At 37.7% G+C, this 22,575-nt stretch overlaps 1 protein-coding gene across 2 annotated transcripts in view; it reads right to left on the bottom strand.

Annotated features, from left to right (window-relative positions):
* The window catches only part of ERLIN1 (ER lipid raft associated 1), a 37,984-nt gene extending 15,465 nt beyond the window's left edge, over positions 1-22,519 (bottom strand). Inside the window, exons 1-7 of one of the 2 annotated variants that reach the window (XM_045802858.2) lie at positions 22,363-22,519; positions 21,942-22,065; positions 20,116-20,197; positions 15,975-16,021; positions 13,729-13,790; positions 9,254-9,379; positions 6,749-6,822 (exon numbers count right to left, since the gene is read on the bottom strand). In XM_045802858.2, the coding sequence (XP_045658814.1) occupies positions 6,749-6,822; positions 9,254-9,379; positions 13,729-13,790; positions 15,975-16,021; positions 20,116-20,197; positions 21,942-22,054 (504 nt within the window). In that variant the 5' untranslated portion in view covers positions 22,055-22,065; positions 22,363-22,519. Of the gene's footprint in view, positions 1-6,748; positions 6,823-9,253; positions 9,380-13,728; positions 13,791-15,974; positions 16,022-20,115; positions 20,198-21,941; positions 22,066-22,362 lie in introns of those variants that run through there. The other variant, XM_087862803.1, reaches the window with a different exon arrangement.
* Positions 22,520-22,575: the final 56 nt, after the last annotated feature.

Below are 22,575 nucleotides of genomic sequence, written 5' to 3'. Positions count from 1 at the left end.
CGTCAGTATATGCAACTTAATACAGTGGAAATAAATGTATTTACCACTTCCTAAACCTGCAATCACTGAGTACTGACTATACATAACCAGCCCAAAGTTGAAGGAAAATACCAGTTAACAGCTTACATTCTTTCTTCCCAGAAAGAACAAAGTCTACTTGTCCTTGTAGATCCTGTTTACTAGACATTTTGTTTCCCTAACCATAGTGTACTTTGACATTAATTAAGATTAGCTACTTGGGAAGTACAGCCTTTTGAAAGCTGACTCTTCTATATCAGGCAACTGATCTCTCAAAAGCTTTTGATTTAACTAAACATCACTCACCCCCCACGTATACTGCAAAAACACACAAAACACTGCTGATCTTAAGAAAGTTTTAATTTCTCTCCGAAAATTGGCTAAACTTTTAAGCAACAAAGGCTTTAAGCACATAACCTTCTTTTTATTTAAATTCAATTAATTAACATATAGTGTATTAGTTTCAGAGGCAGAGTTCAGAGATTTATCGTTCTTATATAATACAGTGCTCATCACATCACATGCCCTCCCTAATGTCCATCACCCAGTTACGCCATCTCCCATCCCTCTCCCCTTTAGCAACCCTCAATTTGTTTCCTATGATTAACAGTCTCTTATGGTTTGTCTCCCTCTCCGATTTCACCTTTTTTTATTTTTCCCTCCCTGCTCGTGCTCTTTCTCAAGCACATAACCTTCTTTTAAGGCTTTTAAAAGAAGACTTTTAAGCAACACAGACCTCCCTACATGAAAGAGAACAGCCAAATCTGTAAAGAATCTGAGAACTATCATAACCAAATACAAGAAGTAGTGAAATGGAATAAAAAGCTGGGGACTGTAGTGAAAAAACTCATTATATGCTGAAGTTGAGGCATGTGAGGACATAAGGAAAAACTCATGGAAATAACCAGAAGACAAAAATTTATAACCAGCATTTGTGAGAAATGCCAGATTTCACTATGTGACTACCAGAAATACAGATGACTTCAAATATGTTTTAATATGATTCAGAAGGAAGCACTGTCATTTTGCATTTAATTAAGATACTGACCATATATCTTCTTAGTCTTATTTTTTAAAAAGCATAAAATATGACTGTTTTCTGAAGACTTCTATCTTGCTGTATGAGGCTGAAGAACATACTACATGCTTGACAATCTTGGGAATCTCAGAATTTTCAAATATGTGTAAATTAAGCACCTACTATAATAGGTGCTTATATATGCACATTATATCAAAACACATTTAAAAAATAAATGCAAGTTATATCATAACACATTTAAAAAATAAAATGACAGGGCGCCTGGGTGGCTCAGTCGGTTAAGCGGCTGCTTTCGGCTCAGGTCATGATCTCAGGGTCCTGGGACTGAGCCCCATACTGGGCTCCCTGCTCAGTTGGGAGCCTGCTTCTCCCTCTGCCTATGCCCCCTGCTCATGCTCTCTGTCTCGCTCACTCTCTCTTCCTCAAATAAAATCTTAAAAATAAATAAATAAATAAATAAATAAATAAATAAATAAATAAATAAATAAATAAATAAAATGACAACATATCCAAAAACAATGGCCAAAATACACACACACACAGTGGGGGGCGGGGAGCGGATGAAATGAATATATCTGAAAGTGACCACGGGGTTATAAGCATATACTTTAAATGGAAAGCCAGCATATAATATAGTCACTTTCTTTAATAAGATAGGGAAAAAATACCAAGGATGCATATTTTCACCATTCAAATTTGCCATAGTAGTTGTTCAAAAAAAAATGGAGTATAAACACAGAGAAGAGCAAAATTAAAATACTGATTGTTATAGAGAATGTTTATTCAACAAGTATTAATTAGGTGCCTGTCTGTGTCAAGTGCTGTTTGTTCTGGGCACTATGGATATAGCAATGAACAAGGCAAGACTGCTCTTGTGAAATTGAAAATTTTAAAGGGAGAAAACACAATAGATAACAAAAAGCAAATAAATGAATAAGAAACTTTCAGATAGTTATGAGTGTTATGTGAAGAATTTAAAATAGGATGATTTGGAGACTGGGAAATGGTTGTAGAGAGGAAAATCAAGATTTTTACTTTGGCATAATTATATAAATAAAAAATCTAAGGAAATTCATGATGTTTCAGTCAAGCAAGATAAATTAGCTCTAAAAGATCTATTGTATAACACTGTACCTACAGTCAATAATAATGTATTGTGCACCTAAAAATTTAAGAGGACAGATTTCATGTTAAATGTTTATACCGCATACACACAAAAAAAAAATCCAAGGAAATTAGCCCCCCAAATTTATTAGAAACAGTGAATTCAGCAAACTAGTAGCTACACAATAAATTCACCAAGAATCATTTGCAGTCCTCAATGATTATACCAAAAAAAGACTACATATTTAATAGCATTAAAACTCAGTAAATCCATGAGTATTAATTTAAGAAATGAATCTTTCACCTGGTCAGAAATTCTAAAAGAAACAAAAATGATATGATTAAGTAAAGCCATAAACTACGTTCCCAGTTTTAAACTTATGCGCCAATTTAGGTACCTGATATAGCTTGGAAATTCAATAATGAAAACTCATCTAGGAGAATAACCTGGCAGAAATATCAAAGGCCACTATTTTTGGAAAGATAATACATCTTATCAGATTTTAAAAGTGAATAAAAAGTTGATTATCATAAGCATATACTAATGTGTTAAAGAAGAAAGGCTGACAAATACATCGGAAATTCTAAAAATGCATTCCAGCTCTCGTAACAAACTTTTATGGCAAGACTAAAGCAAGCAAAACAATGGAGATCTTGACCTACCAGTTTAAAAACATATTATGAAGTGACACTTTTTTCATTAATTGTTTTTATAAAAACAACAAATAAATATAACTAAATTTAAAAGATCCTTCTCACTGCTATGCAGAAAATAACATGGATAAAGGTAAAAGTCAAAGTGGGGCAACATCATAGGAGACTACCGTTGGAAATCCAGGCAAGAGATGGTGGCTTGGCTTAGGGAGGTAGCAGTGAAGATGAAGGAACCAACAGTTTTACACGGATTTTGGTGGTAAAATCAGCAGGATATAGGGTCTGATTAGATGTTAAGGATAAGAGGGCTGTTAAAGATGCCTCCCACACATCTAGATTTGTCTGAAGGGAAGGAGGTGTCATTTACTAACAAGAAGGAAATAATAAGAGAGAAGACTTGATGGGAAAAGACTAAGAGCTCAATAACTAATGAAGGAATAGGAAACAGAAAGATCAATGGAACAAAGTCCAAGAAACACTGTACTATATAATGGGATTTAGCATAAAATAGAAGTGGCATTTCAAATTAAGGCAGATGAGGAGATAAATTATTCCATAATTCTTGTTACTCCCAAGTTGGGGGCTGGGGAACTAGAGCCCTACCTCATAACTGACATCAAAATGGATTCCAGATGAATTAAAGATTTAAATCTAAAATCACATCATAAAGAGGTGCCTCGGTGGCACAGTTAAGTGTCGGACTCTTGGTTTTGGCTCAGGTCATGATCTCAGGGTCATGAGATTGAGTCCTGGGTTGGGCTCCATGCTCAGCACTCTCTGTTTAAGTTTCTCTCTTCCTCCCCCTTACCCCTCCCCCCACCCCCACCCAAGTGCACTTTCTCACCCTCCTTAAAATAAATAAATCTTAAAAAATAAAAACACAACTGTAAAAGCAGAGTAAAATGTTGTAATTTCCAATTTTATTTAAATTTCTATATTTTATTTTTTTTTAGTTTCTATATTTTAAAGTAGTGAAAGTGGCTTTTTAAATCATGCCAATGCTGCAAAACACCATAAAGAAAAAATACTAAAATTTCTACATAAGTTTAAAACTTCAGAATTACTGGGGGAAAAGACATTAAATGGTAAAGAAAAAACTAGGAGAAACTACTTCCCATGCATTTAATAACTGTAATAATTAACATATTAAAAACAGCTTATTTTATTTAAAAAATTGCTTATTTAAGTGAGAAAAAGATAAATTATTAAAAAATGAGCAAACACAACAAACAATTCACAAATGAAATACAAATGGCCATTAAATATCCTAGGGCATTCAACCTCAATAATTAATACAAAATATCAGATTAACTTCTCTAAAAGGATTAAGAGAGTCAGCAAGCATCTGTTAATTATTTGGGTACAATCACAAAATCAAATGTGTAGGAAACTATAGCTCACTAACACTGCTGATGAGAGAATGTAAGATGCTAAAATTTTTCTGAAAGGCCATTTGACAATACTTATCAAAAAGCCTCCAACGTGGGTATACACTTTCACTCCTCAATCACTTAAGAATATATTTTAAGAGAAGGATTTAAAAAGATGTATGTATAAGCTTGTCATTGCAACATGTGTGTAACGGTGAAAATTGGAGGCCACAGATTAATTAAATAAAAACATTAAAAGTGATGATGTAGTGAATCTGTATTTTTGAATTGAAAAGATGCTTATATATAAGTGAAAAAAGCAGCTAGAGTACAAACCCACTTTAATTTAACATTATTTATACATATAAACAAACATACACTCCTCTAGATTAAGAAGAATCTAGAAAGATACGACAAACTCATATCTCTCCATGGTATGATTACTGGTGAATTTCATTTTGTTATTCATCTTTTTCCCCAATATCCAATTTTTTTTTACAACATATAAAACACATTGTGTATAAAAATATTCAGGATATATAAAATACTACTACGAATCAGTAAAAAAAAAAAAAAAGTAAAACAACACAACAGAAAAGTGAGCAAAGAATATGAATAGGCAGTTGACAAAGTACAAACGGTCACACAAAAAAAAAATCAAGATTTTTTTAACCTCATTAATAACTAAAGAAATGCAAATCAAAGAGAGACATAACATCTTTCCAGGGCAAAAATTAGCATGTCTGATTGCTTCAAATGCTGGTGAGGTTTATAGAGAAATAAGTATTCACATACACTGCTGATAAAAATATAGATTTGTGCAGGTTTTAGAAAGATAATTTGTACATACAAGGAGATGTGCCAAGAATATTCCTACCCTATTGTTTTTTAATAGCAAAAATTAGAAACAACAGAGAAATGATTATGTAATATAAGGAAAGAATTCTAAGCAGCTATTAAGAATAAGCTACATCTCCCAAGTAACAATGTGAGCAGAATCTAAGAATCTGTGACATTCACATTTATTATCTTTATTTTTTATTTTATTTTATTTTTTTTAAAGATTTTATTTATTCATTCGACAGAGAGAGAGACAGCCAGCGAGAGAGGGAACACAAGCAGAGGGAGTGGGAGAGGAAGAAGCAGGCTCATAGAGGAGGAGCCTGATGTGGGGCTCGATCCCACAACGCCGGGATCACGCCCTGAGCCGAAGGCAGACGCTTAAACGCTGTGCCACCCAGGCGCCCCTCACATTTATTATCTTTAAAACTGAAAAGGAACTCCAGCCACAACTGAATGGACAACCAGGCAGATTTTACAAAGTCAGCACTGGACTTTTCAAATGACCCCTTAACTTTGGCAGCTTCCCTTCAGGCACCAGAGATAATGCACAGCATGAATAAGGACAGGGGAAACTCTCACCATCTTTCCAGTCTTGTTGATGAGATCACACGTGGTCACTTACGTGAATGCACACTCTCAACAGTGCAATACTTGAGACACCATGACCCCAAAGTTTTCTCTTTAGCTGCAGTAACATTCATTACCACAACAACTGATCTCCTAGAAAACTCTAAGAAAGGGCACTAGAGAAGCCATTTTACCACTTCTCATGTAATCCAGACCTATAGTCATAGCTTTTAAATATTACTGACCGTGACCACTGTAAGACACGCATTTTACAGCGATACCCAATATAAACATCTACACCACACTTAGAGAAAACAAAAGTTTTACAGAACGATACTTAAATTTAGTACATGTCATGTGTTCTGATTTCTTTTCTTATTCAATTTTATTTTATTTAAAATGCTGTCATGTCATGATCCAATAAAATTGATTTTAGAATCACTCATGGATTTCAACCCAATCTGAAAAAACACTGACTCAAAAAAACCAGCCTACAACTCCTCACCATTCTATCTCCCAATGCGACTGCCACCGCCACCACCATCACCACCACCAAATTCATCTGCTACCTTACTTTTACTCAGGCCATTCTACCCACTTAAAATACCTTCCTTACTCCTTCCCACCATACAAATCCTGCTAATTCTTCCAGACCCACCTAAAATTCCAACTCAATTATAGTCGTTTCCAGGGAGACTCTCTTGAAATGTTCTTGAACTCTAAAGACTTACAGCAATAATCATCCAATCAGTTCATCTGTCAATTAATCATATATGACATCTTTTGCTAGAATTATTGTTCAAATCTTATACTTGAAATCCTTTTTCATAATCTTACTGAGACTAAAACCTTACTCTTACACTGATTTATAACCATTACTGTATCTTAATAATGTCTCACAATTAGCAGTGCAGGGATCTCATTTCCTTTTAAGAACGTTAGGTTATCAGCTTATCAGAAGAAAATGCCACCCAGGGCAAGCTACAAGAGTATTTTATTTTGGCAGAGACCTAAGTCAAATTGAGAAAGCTATTCTATAAAATCCCGCAGCATTTCAATTAAATTATTGCGGAATAAACAATGTCCGATGAAAGAACAATTAAATTCAAAGTTCTCAAAATTCCTAGAGAATTTCCCCAGGAAAAGGGCTTACCTGTATGGTGAGGCCTGGGGCCATGACGTTTAAATCTTTCTGGAGAGCTTGCTTCAGGTTTTCATCTATTTGATCTGTTTTTGAGGCCAAGAACAACAGCTCTCATGATACTCAAAAACAATCTTTTTTCATTGTATTAATATTGAAAAAACCCAATCATTATTAGACCTAAAGTTTCCATGGTACTACTCTATAGAGCTTAAACCACTTCACATATATATATAAAAAAACTAATTACAAATTACAAATATGTTATTATATATTCATTTAAAATACATATTTAGTTTTCCCTTTGTATGGGAGAAAGTGTGAAATGTCAAACAAAGAATTTAAGGAAGAAAATGAAAAACAGGTTGTTTATCCAATAAATGGAGATTCTAGGTCTCTAATATCTTAATTCAGTGTGGCTACTGAACGTGTGTCCTGATTCTCATAAAAACCAAATTCCCATTTTTCAGTCTTTTTTTAAGATTTTTTTTTTTTAAGATTTTATTTATTTATTTGAGATAGAGCTAGAGAGAAAACACGTGTAGGACAGAAGGGCAGAGAGAGAGGGAGAAGCAGGCTCCCCAGTGAGCAGGGAGCCTGATGTGGGGCTCGATCCCAGGACCCGGAGATCATGACCTGAGCCGAAGGCAGCCGCTTAACTGACTGAGCCATCCAGGAGCCCCTAAGGTTTATTTATTCTAGAGCGAGAGAGAGAGAGAGCACGCGCATGAGCAAATGAGCAGGGGGATGGAAAAAGAATCCCAGGCAGACTCCACACTGAGTGTGGAGCCCTATGCAGAGCTTGATCCCAGGACCTTGAAATTATGACCTGAGTCGAAATCAAGAGTCAGCCACTTAACCAACTGAGACACCTATGTGCCCCTCAGTCAGTCTTTAACCCAAATCTCCAAATAACTAAATTTCATTTCCATGGATCTCTGCTAGTATTTTGGATTGGGGGGGGCATGACTGGGTGGCTCAATCAGTTGAGCATCTGCCTCTTTCAGATCATGATCTCAGAGTTGTGAGATCGGTCCTGTGACGGCTCCATGCTGAGCATGGAGGGTGCTTGAGATTCTCTCTCTCTGCCCCTCCCACCCCTCCTTCATGCACACACTCACTCTCTCTTAAAAAAAAAAACAAAACATTAAATTAAAATAAGGAAGGGAGGAGGCTCACAGGAAGGTCTCTGAAGTACACAAAAATGGACAATAAAGCTATCACTTCACTTGGTCTTGTAAGTCATGAATTTTCTATCCACCTCAATGTACTTTCACCATTATTAAAATGACTGGTGATATGAGAAATGAGGACAGTTTTCTCATACATCTAGTAGTTGTCAATCATCAGTGAGGAATCAACTGGTAGAGCTCTAAAATGATTAACCATCCCTATGCCTGCCTGTAAGAAATTCACTAAGAATTCCAGGGGGGAGAAGTAAGCAAACAACAGCAACAACCTTATCACAGGTCACAACTTTCACTATCACAAATGAAAAGTAATTTGTAAAGAAAAGAGTTAACACAGCAGGCCTGAAGCTGTGATCCTTAGAAAGGCCTGTTTGCAAGTTGGCCTTTGGCTGTCACCTGGATTTGGAAAGGATTCCCACTATTCCCAGAACTGGTAAGAATGACTCACTCTGCCTAAACTGTTTATACAAACAATGTGGTTTATGCTGAACACGTGCCTTCCTTCTGGGAGTGTGGAATTTTATGTGCTATAGGCAGAGGATGCCTATTTAGCCCCCAATAGCCCCCAGTAAAAATTCTGAGGAGTGGGGCTTGTGGGTGGCTCAGTCGGTTAAGTGTCTGACTCTTGATTTTGGCTCAGGTCATGATCTCAGGGTTATAAGGTCAAGCCCCTTGTCAGGCTCTGTACTGTGTGTGGAGCCTTCTCTCTCTACTGCTCCCTCTGCCCCTCCCCCCTAAAAAAAATTCTGGGCAGTAAGTCTCTAATGAGCTTCCTTAGTGGACAACAGTCCACATGTGTCCTCACACTAATACTGAAGTAAGTGTATCCTGCATGCCTCCACTGGGAGAAAACTCTTGGAAGCTTGTGCCTGGCTTCCTCCGGATTTTACTTTGTATCCTTTTGTATCTTAGCTGTGAGTAGAACATATACCGAGTCCTGTCAGTCTTCCTAGCAAGTCATCAAACATGGAGGTGGGTCTTGGGAAACTCTAAAAGACTTTTAAATTTCCCCAAATTATCAATTATTAAAATAGCAACAAAGCTAATTTTTACGATTATCAGAGTAAAAACAGAATATAGCCTGTAAATAATCTTTTTTCAATCTCTATTAAGTTATATATATTTCAGAAAATTATCCTTCTTAAAATATCTTTTAAGAAATTTTAAACTTAAGATAAAGAATATTTTAAAGACAAATGCTCTATTATAAATTCAGAAGAAATGCTCAAATAGGATAATGTTTACTAATATTACAGAGGTCATAGAGTTGACTAAGATTTCCAATTGGTTATTCACATACTTAATTTACAACGAATAAGACACTTACCAAACAATTCAATGTAAACTTCTTGAAGCGTGTGGGCACTACAAAACTGGTTCAGTTCATGGTGGATTTTATTGAAGATCAAGGTCTTGTCATAATCTGCAGTGTAGTTCCTCACAATATCAAACACTGAAGGAAAGGTAAAATCCATTTTTACCATGTATCTTCTAATTCAACCAAGGTAAAAGTTATAATATACATGAGGAAAAGTGACAACAAAATAGTGGAAAAATGAAACACAGCTCACAAACCTAGAAGTGTTCCTGTGCTCAATTTTCCAAATATCACTGCATTTGCAATTCTAATGGGCAAATTTTGAGTTCCATAACTAAGAAGAGTATACCTTATCTTGGAGATAATAAGGAACTGTCAAAATGTTCAAGGAAGGGCCTGACACAATCACATTTGTACTGTGGCAGCAGTGTGAAGATGAACAGTGAGGCAAGGAAAGTGTAAGGCAATTACTACAAAGCAAAAGTTTAGCAAGGACATAAAGAAGGCCTGAATTAATTGAAAAACACTGGATATGAAAGAAGGAAACAGCTGCCAAAGACCATTTTTGAAAAGATACTTTTTAAAGGCTGTAAAAAGGGATGCCTGGGTGGCTCAATCAGTTAAGCATCTGTCTTCCGCTCAGGTCATGATCCCAGGGGCCTGGGATGGAGTCCCGCCTCGGGGCTCCTTGCTCAGCAGGGAGCCTGCTTCTCCCTCTGCCTGCTGCTCCCCCTGCTTGTGTGCTCTATCTCTGACAAATAAATAAAATCTTAAAAATAAATAAAGGCTGTAAAAAGACACCGAACTAGAAGGAAAAGAAGTGAACCTTTACCGGGCCAGGATTTATATCCGGCAATTTACATACATTACCACTTAATTTTCACAAAAATATTTCCTAATTTTGCATAATAGGAAACAGAAACAAGAGAATTTCAGAAAAGTTCTTAAAGGCACATACTAAACCACACCAGAATATGTGCTCTATCTATTAAAACATGTTTTTTTCTTCCTTCAGACCCAAGGACTTGTTTTACTGGCTTTCCCATGGAAGATTTCAGATATAACTGGATTCTAGATCACAAATGATGGTCAGGCCATCAATAAATACTTGCTGACTAACTCACTTGGTTTGGTCATTTCCAAATGAATTGGTGATCCAACAGTTTCCTCATCTCTGGCTACAGAACCAGCAATATCTTTCCCTTCATCTAGTTTCCCAATCATAATTCGTTCCACCAGGGAAATAGATGAGAAAAAGACAAAAATAATCACAGAAAAATATAATCCAAATCCACGTGGCAGTAATACAGCTTGCTCTCTACTCTAAAATCCTTTTGCTTTTTGTGCCTGTACCAGTGCCATAAAATTAAGCATGAACTTACATTCATATATATAGATATATCTATATATCTATTTTTTAAGGTTGGTATCACATCTTCAGAAGTAAAATGAAAAACCCCTTAGGGAAAAGGGTCTGATTTCACCTTTTTAAATTGTTTTTGCCAAACACGGTATCCTGTACATATTAAGCATGCCAATTTTAATAATAAGGATAGAATGGCAGCTCTTTCAAATGAAAGCAGGGTCTCAAATAGATCCACATACACCCATGTTCATAGCAGCATTATTCTTAATAGCTAAAATATGGAAGCAACCCAAGTTTCCATCAATGGATAAATGACACAAAATGTGGTACATTTATACAATGCAGTATTACTCAGCCTGAGAAAAAAAAGGAAATTCTAACACACGGTACAACATGGATGAACCTTGAGGACATTACGCTAAGTGAAATAAGCCAGTCACAAAAAGACAAATACTATGATTCTACTTATATAAGGTACTTAAGAGTAGAGAAAATCATAGAGACAGAAAATAGAATGGTAGTTGCTTGAGGCTGGGGACAGAGGGAAATGGGGAGTTAACATTTAATAGGTATAGTTTCATTCTTGCAATATAAAAAAAAGTTATGGAGATGGATGGTGGTAATGGCTGCACAACAACGTGAATTTCTTCTTTAAGATTTTATTTTTAAGTAACCTCTACACCCCATGTGGGGCTCAAATTTACAACCCCTAGATCAAGAGTCACATGCTCTACCAACTGAGCCAGCAAGGTACCCCTGTGAATGTGTTTAATACTGCTGAACTGTACACTTAAAAATACTTAAGATGGTAAATTTTAAGTTATATGTATTTTACCACAGTAAAAAAAAAAGTTGGGGAAAAAAAATCAAACATTAAAAAAAAAGCAAATCTGTCTTCAGAAATTCTAATTAAGTTTTTGATTTGAACAGAAACCATTCCGTCTCTGTGGGTTTTGATCTTTTACCAAGGAAATGTTTTCCCCACAATGAGATTTTTCAGATTGCTTTGCAAGTTATAGCAAATCTCAATTAGAAAAGAGTTTTCTACGATCATAAATCAGTTTGGCCCAGGAACTGAGCAGTTACAAATTTTTTAGCACGCAAGGAAATGCTCTCTCATTCTGACTGGATAACTACAAACTATAGAAATAATCAATGATTGTCTTGTTCTTAGCAAAACTATGCTGAGAGAAGAGTAACACATACAGTTTGTGGAAAGTCAACTCTGTTTAGGACTTGTGACCTGACTTGTGACTCTGCCACCATTCCCCAGAAATGTAAAAGATTCCAGTTATCATTTTTTTACATGTATCAAAAACGAATGAGGTCATAAAACTTTAAAAGTACCCTTTTATTCCTTAAGGAATCTCTTTAGTTAAAAACAACATAAAAACAACAGAATAAGGGCTCTGGGTGGCTCAGTCAGTTAAGCATCCAACTCTTTTTTTTTTTTTTTTTTTAATTTAAATTTTAGTTGAACATACAATGCAATATTGGTTTCTGGAATACAACTCAGTGATTCACCACTTACATATAACACCCAGTGCTCATCAAAAGTGCCCTCCTTAATACCCACTCCCCCATCCACCTCCTTCAATCAACCCTCAGTCTGTTCTTTATTTTTAAGAGCCTCTTATGGCTTGTTTTCCTCTTTTTTTCTTTTCCCCTTTCCATATATTAATCTGTTTTCTTTCTTAAATTCCACATCTCAGTGAGATCATATGGTATTTATCTTTCTCTGACTGACTTATTTCACTTAGCATAATACACTCTAACTCCATTCATGTTGTTGCAAATGGCAAGATTTCATTCTTTTTGATGGTTAATATTCCATTGTGTGTGTGTGTGTGTGTGTGTGTGTGTACACACATATATACACCGCCTCTTCCTTATCCATTCATCAGCCGATGGACACTTGGGCTCTCTCCATAGTTTGGCTGTTTTCTGTTTTTTTTTAAAGATTTTATTTATTTATATGTCAGAAAGAGAGAGCATGTGCACAAGCAGGAGGAGTGAGAGGCAGGGGGAGAAGAAGACTCCCCGCTGAGCAAGCAGCCTGTTGCGGGATTCCATCCCAGGACCCTGGGACCATGACCTGAGCGGAAGGCAGATGCTTAACCAACTGAGCCACCCAGGCATCCCATAGTTTGGCTATTTTTGATAATGCTGCTATAAACATCAGAGTGCATGTACCCCTTCAAATCTGTATTTTTCTATCTTTTGGGTAAATACCTAGTAGTGCAATTGCTGGATTGTAACGTAGTTCTATTTTTAACTTTCTGAAGAAACTCCAAACTGTTCTTCAGAGTAGCTGCACCAGTTTGCATTCCAACCAATAGTGCAAGAGGTTTCCCCTTTCTCCACAACCGTGCCAACACCTGTTGTTTCCTGTGTTAATTTTAGCCATTCTGACAGGTGTGAGGTGGTATCTCATAATGGTTTTGATTTGTATCTCCCTGATGATGAGTGATGTTAAGTATCTTTTCATCTGTCTGTTAGCCATCTGGATGTCTTCTTTGGAAAAGTATCTATTCATATCTTCTGCCCATTTCTTAATTGGATTATTTGTTTTTTGGTTGTTGAGTTTGATAAGTTTTTACAGATTTTGGATACTAACCGTTTATCAGATATTTCACTTGCAAATATCTTCTCCCATTCCATAGGCTGCCTTTTAGTTCTGTTGATTTGTTTCCTTCGCTGTCCAGAAGCTTTTTACCTTGATTAAGTCCCAATAGTTCATTTTTGCTTTTGTTTCCCTAAAAATTCTAATTATAACTACAAAGGGGCGCCTGGGTGGCTCAGTCGTTAAGTGTCTGCCTTCAGCTCAGGGCGTGATCCTGGCGTTCTGGGATCGAGCCCCACATCAGGCTTCTCTGCTAGGAGCCTGCTTCTTCTGCTCCCACTCCCCCTGCTTGTGTTCCCTCTCTCGCTGGCTGTCTCTGTCAAATAAATAAATAAAATCTTAAAAAAAAAACCAAACAAACAAACAGAATAGGGGCGCCTGGATGGCTCAGTCTTGATCTCAGGGTCATGAGTTTAAGCCCCATGTTGGGCTCCACAGTGGGCGTGAAGCCTACTTAAAAAACAAAACCAAAACAGAAATATATGGGTACCATACCTGCACAAGGGGCCAACATATTAACCACTTCTATTCGGTCAATATAGATCATGACCCCACCACTAAAAACAAAGAAATGGAAAAAATGTGAGCCAAATAAAATTACAACCCCAGATTCCCACATCATCAAACATATCCCACAGGACAGAAATTTAGAAGGAAAATCTAAAGACATCCACAGCTCACTGATTAAAATGACCACTAACCACTACTCACTCATCACTCAGATGTCCCTACACACACTTTATCTAGCTCCTCTCATAACCAAGGCTCACCTCTGTAACTGCTGTAATCAAATCAGCTCACATGAAGGCTAAACCTGTAACCCAGGACTATTTAGCACTTTGCCCTTACTAACTGAAGCCAACAACTAAAGCAGTGCCCTTCTCAAACTTTTCCATCAAAGAACCAAGTAAAATGGTTCCCCAAGAGGTATGAAAGCCAGCCATGGGCTGACATTTTTTTTGGTTTCCTGACTTTCTTAATAATTCATGAAGAGTTTTAATCTACTTTTTAATCTGTATTTATTCTAATATGAAAAAAAGGATTTCCCCCCAAACCCTCAAGTAAAATTGACACTTCAGAAAGATCAGTCTTGTTAATTAATGACTTCCTATACTTCTTGGCCTGTCAGCACAGACCTTAACGCACATGTGAACCTCAATTTAAGATACGTGAAGTTAGAGATTTTGAAACTAAACAACTAAGTCTTCCTAACAACTTATAATGACATTTTTTCCTGATAAAAAAGGGTAATACCTACTCACAGAAAAAAATCTGAGAAAATAAGGGAAGCGTAAAGATGAAATTCACCCCAAATCTCATGAGTTGCCAATTTTGAGTCCTCTCTAAAGGGAATCCATAAAAGAGAGTTACAGAAAGACCTCGGAAAAACTTAATACCAAATACATAAACTTAAAAGAGGGAGAGTCTCCCTTTTTCTGTCCTTCCATAGATGTCCAAGCCTCTTTTACAGGCTTATAAATACAGGTATTTTAGTCATTTAAAATAGAGCATTTAAAACCTTGAATTTTACAATCTTTTTTGATACAATTCAACATACTGATTATACTCTAGAAATAATTTGGGCTTTGCTTGCCATTCTCCCCCTAAAACTCTTTACGGCACAGACTTTCAAAGTAAGGTCTTCAGACCAGCAGCAGGAGCATCACCTAGAAACTTCTATTAGAAATGCAAACTCTTTTCATATTTTTTTTAAAGATCTTATTTATTTATTTGAGAAAGAGAAGGAGAACACAAAGGGAGAATGAGAGGGAGAAGCAGACTCCTTCCTGAGCAGGGAGCCCGATGTGTGACTCGATCCCAGGACCCTGAGATCATGACCTGAGGTGAAGGAAGATGCTTAACTGACTGAGCCACTCAGGTGCCCTAGAAATGCAAATTCTTGAGCCTAATTCCAGACCTAATGGACCAGAAACTCTAATTAGATGGCATTTAGGGGCTGCCTGGGTGGCTCAGTAGGTTAAGCGTCCAACTCTTGGTTTCGGCCCAGGTCATGATCTCAGGGGTGTCAGATCAAGCCCTGCATTGGAGTCTGCGCTCAGTGTGGAGTCTGCTTGAGCTTCTCTCTCTCTCTTCCTTTGCTCCTCCCCTGCTCACTCACTCTCTCTAAAATAAATAAATAAATAAATAAATAAATAAATAAATAAATAAAATCTTTAAAAAATCTTTGTTAGATGGCATTTAGTACTACAGATGACAAGAAGGTGAGATGATTTCATTCCAACTATTGTTACTGAGTACCTATTCTGAGTCAAGTGCTGGGTTAGAGGCACTTTACATACACTAATCCTAATCCTCACAGTAACTCTGCAAGATAAGTCTTATTACCTAATTTTTACAAACAAGGAAAGTAAGCTTAACAAAATCAATAAACACATGTATGGGGACAAGGAATATATGGGAACTCTCTGTCCTTTTGCTTAGCAATGAACCTATAAGTGCTCTAAAAACTAGTCTATTAAGAAAAAAATCAATAAAGCAGATGTGGCAGTGCTGATATTATAGAAAGTTAAGTCTGCCAGCTCTGAAACTACTTTTTTCAATACCCAAGTGACTTCTGAGATAGAAAGCTTGGAGACAGGGCTTTACTCAAATAATGCTCAGAAGAGAAATTTCCCTGGGTTACTATCTTATCTATCTGAAAGATGTTTAAGTAACCAGAGTTTACGAACAGAAACGCCATCTGATTTAAAGGTAGGCTGGTAAGCAAAGGGAAAGCTTACCTTGTTCCACAAGGCACGTTTTTAACTTCATCGGTTTGTAGTGTTGTCTGGGGGAAAAAATTTTTTTCATGAATACTCAGGACACATATTGTCAAAGAACTACTGGTCCCAGAGGAAAACCTCCAGAGATCTGCTAAGAGGTAAGTACAGAAGAGCTCCATTACAATTTCAGTCCCCAAAGATTAGCTATCAGAGTAATTTCTTTTCGTATCCTAGTAGACGTGAAAAACAAGACAAAATATTTTATAACTAATGTCCCAATCAAGATGCACTTGCACAACCTAGAGTGGAGAGGTTGATTGGGGGTGGGAGCTGGGGCCAAGAAAAAGAAGTACACTTGGAAAGTTTCAATATTCAATCTGAAAGTTTCAACGTTCAATCTTTCAGAGTTCCTTATTTGCATAGAGCTGGCCTGGGATTGAAAACTACATGGCTTACCCACAAGGATACTACCATTAGGACTTGTGCTCTGAACTTTAATTCCACTGCATATTCTGGACACACTGAACCTTATTTAAGCATACAGCAAAATATTACTTTATGGAATATAAACAAGAAAGGAAACATGGTCCTTGTTTCTAAAAAGCTCACAATCAACATAGGAGATAAAACCCTCATAAAACAATCTATAACAAGTACAAAATATGAGAGTATAAACTCAATTGTTAGGTTAAGTGATAGAGAGTAAAATAATAGTTTGGAAAGCTCTCTGTGGTGAAGTATTCATAAGCCAGGTCTAGACGGGGAAAAATGAGAAAGATGAGGCAGAGACACATCTTAGGTTCAATAGCTTCTCAGGCCAGGAGCTCCTTAGGGCCTACACATACAGACTATACATTATGAAGAACACACAGAAAGACTTTGTGACTGTCACTTGCTTTTTACTTTTTTTAAAAAATATTTTATTTATTTGAGAGAGAGAGAGAGCGAGAACACGAGTGGGGATGGAGAGAAAGGGACAAGCAGACTCCTCCAGGGAGCCTGACATGGGGCTTGATCCCAGGACCCTGAGATCATGACCTGAGCCAAAGGCAGACGCTTAACCAGATGAGCCACCCAGGTGCCCTACTTTTTGCTTTTTCTGTGCCTTGGTAACAAGTGTTGGCAAATGAGATTTTCTCCGGGCCCCTGCCCACTGGGGACCGACATGGTTGTCCTTAGAGTCTAAACCATCCACCTTTCTCTTGCCTGAGGAAAGGAGGCAGGCCAGGCAGAGGACAGAACTGGAGGCAGTCTATCTAGGAAACGGGACCATGAGACCAAACACGTAGAACATTTGGACTGCTATTCTGGAGCTTTTATTTCTGGTGTGTTTGCTGCACAGCTGTCTGAAATGTTTAATAAACCTTTATAAACTTAAAAAAAAAAAAAGGAGCTATCCTATCAAATATACAAAGTTGAGGACGAGGTGTGTATAGATGACAGGAAACGATCTGGCTTGCCTGGAGCAAAAGAGGCAATACAGAGGAGGGCAAATTCTGGTAAGAGAATGTGCTATTAGACAGAGGGCCCAGGATGTTCACTGGGGGGCCTGGGCTCTCCCTAGTCCATCTTACATTCAGCCACAAAATGGACCTTTCAAATGTTTTTTTCCCTTAATTTCTATATTTCTATGTGATATGGTTCTCATTAACCATCTTACCTAGAGGCAAGAAAACCAGCTGGGAAGCTAAAGTATTACTTTGTTTGGATTAATTTAGTAAAAGCCATGGAAATTGAAGGCTGTCAGTTCAAGAGACATAACAGGAAGGATGTAGTAAGTAGCCACAAACAACATTCCATGAGAGAAAAGAAAAGAAGGAACTCTAGGGTTGAGAGATTAGGGGGATGGTAAACACTAGTGATAGGTTCTAGGCAGAGTGAGGGGAATTGATGAAGAGACGAATTCAATTTATTTCCTTCAAAATATTAACCAAATTCAATTTCCATATCCCATATCAACTTTTAATATACATTCCTATTTAACCTAGAGAATATAACCTAGCCAAGAACTAGGAAAGAATTCAAATGTTAAATCCTCTACTTAATATCCTATCTTCAAGTACTTTTATAGTTCTTTTCTATCATCCCCAAAATTATCTTCCCAGTATAAACAGTTATTTTAGAAGTAAGTCTTTGGTTATGTTATATATGTTTTAAAGGGTGTAGGTTTTCATATTTCTCTAAGCATAGGTTTTTTTTTAATATCATATGCAGGATCTCACATTTTCCAAGATGCTACTTATATATTCCTTTCAACTGCCAAGTTTGTTAAGTCATTTGTTTATATAGGTTGTGTTCTCATGTGTTCCAAAAATTCCTAAAAATAAATTTATGCCTCATTCTTACGAGAACAATTTCTTAAAAGAGTTTTATTAATGTATTTCTTTCCTAGAATGTTATTGTGTCATGTATAAAGAAAGAACATTCCTATTTAGCCACACTGGCTCTAGCCTTTAATATTTTGTAGATGCAAAGTACATTAGTTTAACTAAAATCTTTTTACTAATTTCATGTCTTATTAAGTATGACGATTTATTACTATTTATGTATATATACATATACACCATATGTCTGTTATATGCTGTTAACTTCTAAATATGTCTTAATGTTTATTGACTGTAACTCTTTTATATACTTCTGCAGCAGTATGACTCAAAATAATAAGCTCCAGAAGGCAGAAACAGATTTGCCTGGCTTTGAGTAAGGTTTTTAAAAAGCTCCTTATCTCTAAGGGTCTGATGATGCCATTGATAACATCATTACTAACTGCTTGGGCTGTTGGTGAGGTCATGTAATTAAAACCCCCTCTTTCATGGAGGAATAACTGAAGTCTATGGTTAAATGTTCTGCAAAGTCATGTAATCAATTAGTGGCAGAGCCAGAGCCAGAACCTGTCTCCAGGTTTCTGGCCTCATGTTCACTATACCATATTGCTTCCTAAGAAATAGGCTCAATTTAAAAACTTTCAGCACAAGCAGAAATGTCAGGAATATGAATGTGTTACAATCCCTGTCTTCAGGAAATTGGGAGACTTTCTGGAAAGAAAATACACAAAGAAACTTGGAGACTACAAACATCATTATTAAAGGAAATATGACAAGAGCCAAAATTTATGATACAGACTTTAGGAGCTATAGATTAGACGAAGAGGGATTTGCAATGTGACTTTAAAAGGCTGGCAAGATTGAGATAGAGAGCAGTAATGAAGGGAGAGATAGTGAGAGAAGAGGTGACAACATGAACCAAGGCAAGAGTGAAAAAATAAACATGGGAAAACAATATGGAAATGGGTCTGACTAGGGGAAAAACACTACATCTCATTTCAACAGACACAATTCTTGCCCAAAGCCATCCAAAAGGGAAGTGGAAGGAAATCTGGAGGATTTAAGTATTCATTACAAAACTCTCACTAGCAGGAAGCCTAGACTTAAATTACAAGATTAAATACACTGAATTTTCCTGAATCCTAGAAAAATTAGCAGCAGATAGTACAAAAACTTCTGAATCCAAAGATTTATGATCACACTGAGCTTGCAAAAGCAGTCATGATCTAGTCCTGTTTTGTCATCTTGTTGTATCAAAAGATATTTACTAAGTGTCTCCCATGGCCAAGATACTGTTTTCAATGAGCAGATGCTTATTTCAAATACTGTGGGATGCTGTCAAAATAGAACATTCACTAAGGTTCCACATAAAATTGTGCTTAATGTCCCAGGAAAAAAGCGAGGCAGAAAAGTTGTATATAGAAATTCAGATCCTCCATGTTAACAGTAGTCCAGGAACTGGCTTCTATGGAAACCAAACACCATTCTAAATGAAGTAATCAATGGTTTGTATTTCTAGTTGTGTTTCAAAGTCCTGCTTTTACTTTGACAGCAGAAACAAAGAACCTGCCGTATAGCACTATATAGATGGGGGAAGTCCTCAGTTCTTCCAAGTTGCCTGGCTCATACTTCTAATATACTTCAAGAGAGTGAGGTCGTTCAGAATTGTAACTTGTACTGTGACAATTGTACTTTGAACTTTGTAATTCCTGTATGTAAGTAAATACCACCATTTGCTTAAGCAATAAAGAAATCCAACTCCACCCACAAATGTGGTAACTGTTCCTGTCACACCTGTCTATCCAGTGGGGGGGTTCCCTAGGAATCACACTCACCTGCACAGATCTGAACGTAGTAATGAAAGGCAACATGATATGATAGCCTGGTCCACTGGGGCTAGTTAGTAAAGCTCCTCCCCTGCAAAAAGATGTTTCAATTTGACAAGATTATAAAGAGAGAAATCCTCTTCCCAAATCTAAAGTGCTATAATAAATATTTACTCTTACTCATGCTACTGAACAACTAAAGCCTCACTAATATGAGTTATTCATCATGAACAACTACTGGTCCCTAAAATAACTGCCAAAGGTGGAAAAGATCAAATTAAACTGCCAATGTTACACCTTGTTTCATAAGCTCCAACAACGATACCTCTGGGTCTCCAGCACTGCTCTCAGGTACAAAGGATTTTCCTTGGTCTTTAAGGTTCTGAGAAATAATTGTGAAAAAAATTCTAATGGTTCTCAGCTGCTGTACTTTAATTGTATATAACACAAACCAAATCAAAACATAATACATTTAATCACCAGGTTGAAAAAAGAAGATAACACAAAATTTCAAAGAATGAGAAAATTTCTGAGGCTCAAGACTCCTACTCCACTTACCTATATTAAAATACTGGAGGACTAAAGTCTCTATTAAAAATAACAAAAACTTAGCATGGAAAGATGAAGAATAAGGGGATAAAACTATAGATCGTAGATAACTGTGGACTTGTTCATCAAATTCTGGAATGTGAGAAATATGAAAGTACATCTTAAAAATTCTACAAAGAAGGCATTTGGGGACAAGTATCAAAAAGAAGTCCTATTTTACATAGTGAATAATAAATTTATAGAACTTTCTTATCTTGAAAACATAAATAGGTTTCAAAGAATTCATAACAAATAGCTAAGAAAAGATGAACTGAGGTCCATCCCTAATTCTTTGAAAGCCATACCTTGAAATGTTCTTTCCTCGATTTTACTGTCAGGAAGACAATGCTGAACTGGGTGGAAATATGGACTAATCTGTCACTTGTTATGCTAGATCTCCATCTGCTAAGACATATCACTAAAATTGTATTTGAAACTAGCACTTCACAGGGAAGACCATTCCTAAGATTCCGGATGGATGTCAAAATAGAAATACCAGTTTTGGGGGATAACAAAAACAAGTAGAAAGTTGAAGCTCTTTCAAATACATTATAATTGCAATATCTCCAAAATGTCCTCTGTCTACAACAAAAGGAACTGGTTGGAACTATGCTGAAGGAAAAACTATTCCACTTCACCTAAACAGCAAGACATCCCACACTATTCCTGGTCTCAACTTGAAAAGAAAGGGTAAGGTGGGAGAAGGGTGGCCCATCAATGCTGTATTTATGTCTCTCAAGGTCCAGGAATATAACAATTGTCATGGTCATGATGGCCTCCTAAGCCAAAACTGGCCACTATTTCCACTATTAGAGGAAAAAAAATCTAAGGAACAACCACAAACAGGACCAGAGTTTCTAAATGACATCTCTTAACTACAAACTAAAAGCCTGTACAGCGGTATGGGATAGAACAATGATTTATCCACCTCTTTAGTCACAGTAGAGTGACTACTGCCTTTCTTTCTTCCTTCTTCGTTTTTCCCACAAGTAAATGAGTTTTCGGTCTACTAAGAAGACTTCTCTGGAGGACGTCTTAGCGTCTCCACAAAATGCACAGAGCACTAGAACTGTCTAATACCTACAGGGTGCTCGTTCCCCACCCTCCCCCAGGGCTGGGACGAAAATCACTTCCTAAGGCTGGAGAGTTCCCCGATGCTGCAAGAGGGTACAACTTCATAGACTCATTCTAAGGCGAGTCCCCTTTCGACCTACTTTAGACCTGAGCCGACTGCACACGCCGCTCACCTGTAGTACACAGCCAGGTGTCCTTCCTCGATCTTGTGGATGGAGGCGTAGAGAAGGACAACCACCAAACTCACCACTGCGGCCACCAGAACCCGGGCTTGAGTCATATTCATCCTTGCTCCTCCTAGATGAGGGAGGAAAGGATCCCCAGCCCCGTGAGTGGCAGGCCCACCCCCTCCAGTTTCCACCCTCCCTCGGGAGAGCTGGCGTCCTTCCGCAGGCCGAGCCGGAGAGTCCTATGCCCCTTGTCTCGCATTCTTTCCTCCTCACACAGCCTACTTCCCCCTTGCCAAGCCCTCAGCCCGAAGCGGGCCGTGGGCCGCCCCTACTCGGTGAGCGTCCTGACACCCCCTCTCTCAACGGCCGCTCCCCACCCTCCCACGCACCCCCCCACCCCCCAAACCCGGCTTAAGGTACTAACCGGGAAGGGGCCAGCCGCAGACTCCAGAGGAGGCCGACCCTAAGGCCGCGCCTCACGGATCAGTGACGCATTGCCCCGCCTGCACGTGCAGCCGCCTCCTGGGCCGCGCCAACCGCCGCCAAGAGCCGACCCCGCCCACTCGCCCGGCACTGCGGCTGCGCAGCCACGCACACCGACGCAGCGCTCCCCGCGCCATCAGAGAGACGGGGAGCG

The sequence above is a fragment of the Ursus americanus genome, chromosome 6, assembly GCF_024610735.1.
Source record: "Ursus americanus isolate L20-20 chromosome 6, mUrsAme1.1.p, whole genome shotgun sequence".
Lineage (NCBI taxonomy): Eukaryota > Metazoa > Chordata > Mammalia > Carnivora > Ursidae > Ursus > Ursus americanus.
The sequence above is the reverse complement of the archived record's forward strand: the minus strand, read 5'-3'. Positions and strand labels throughout refer to the sequence as shown.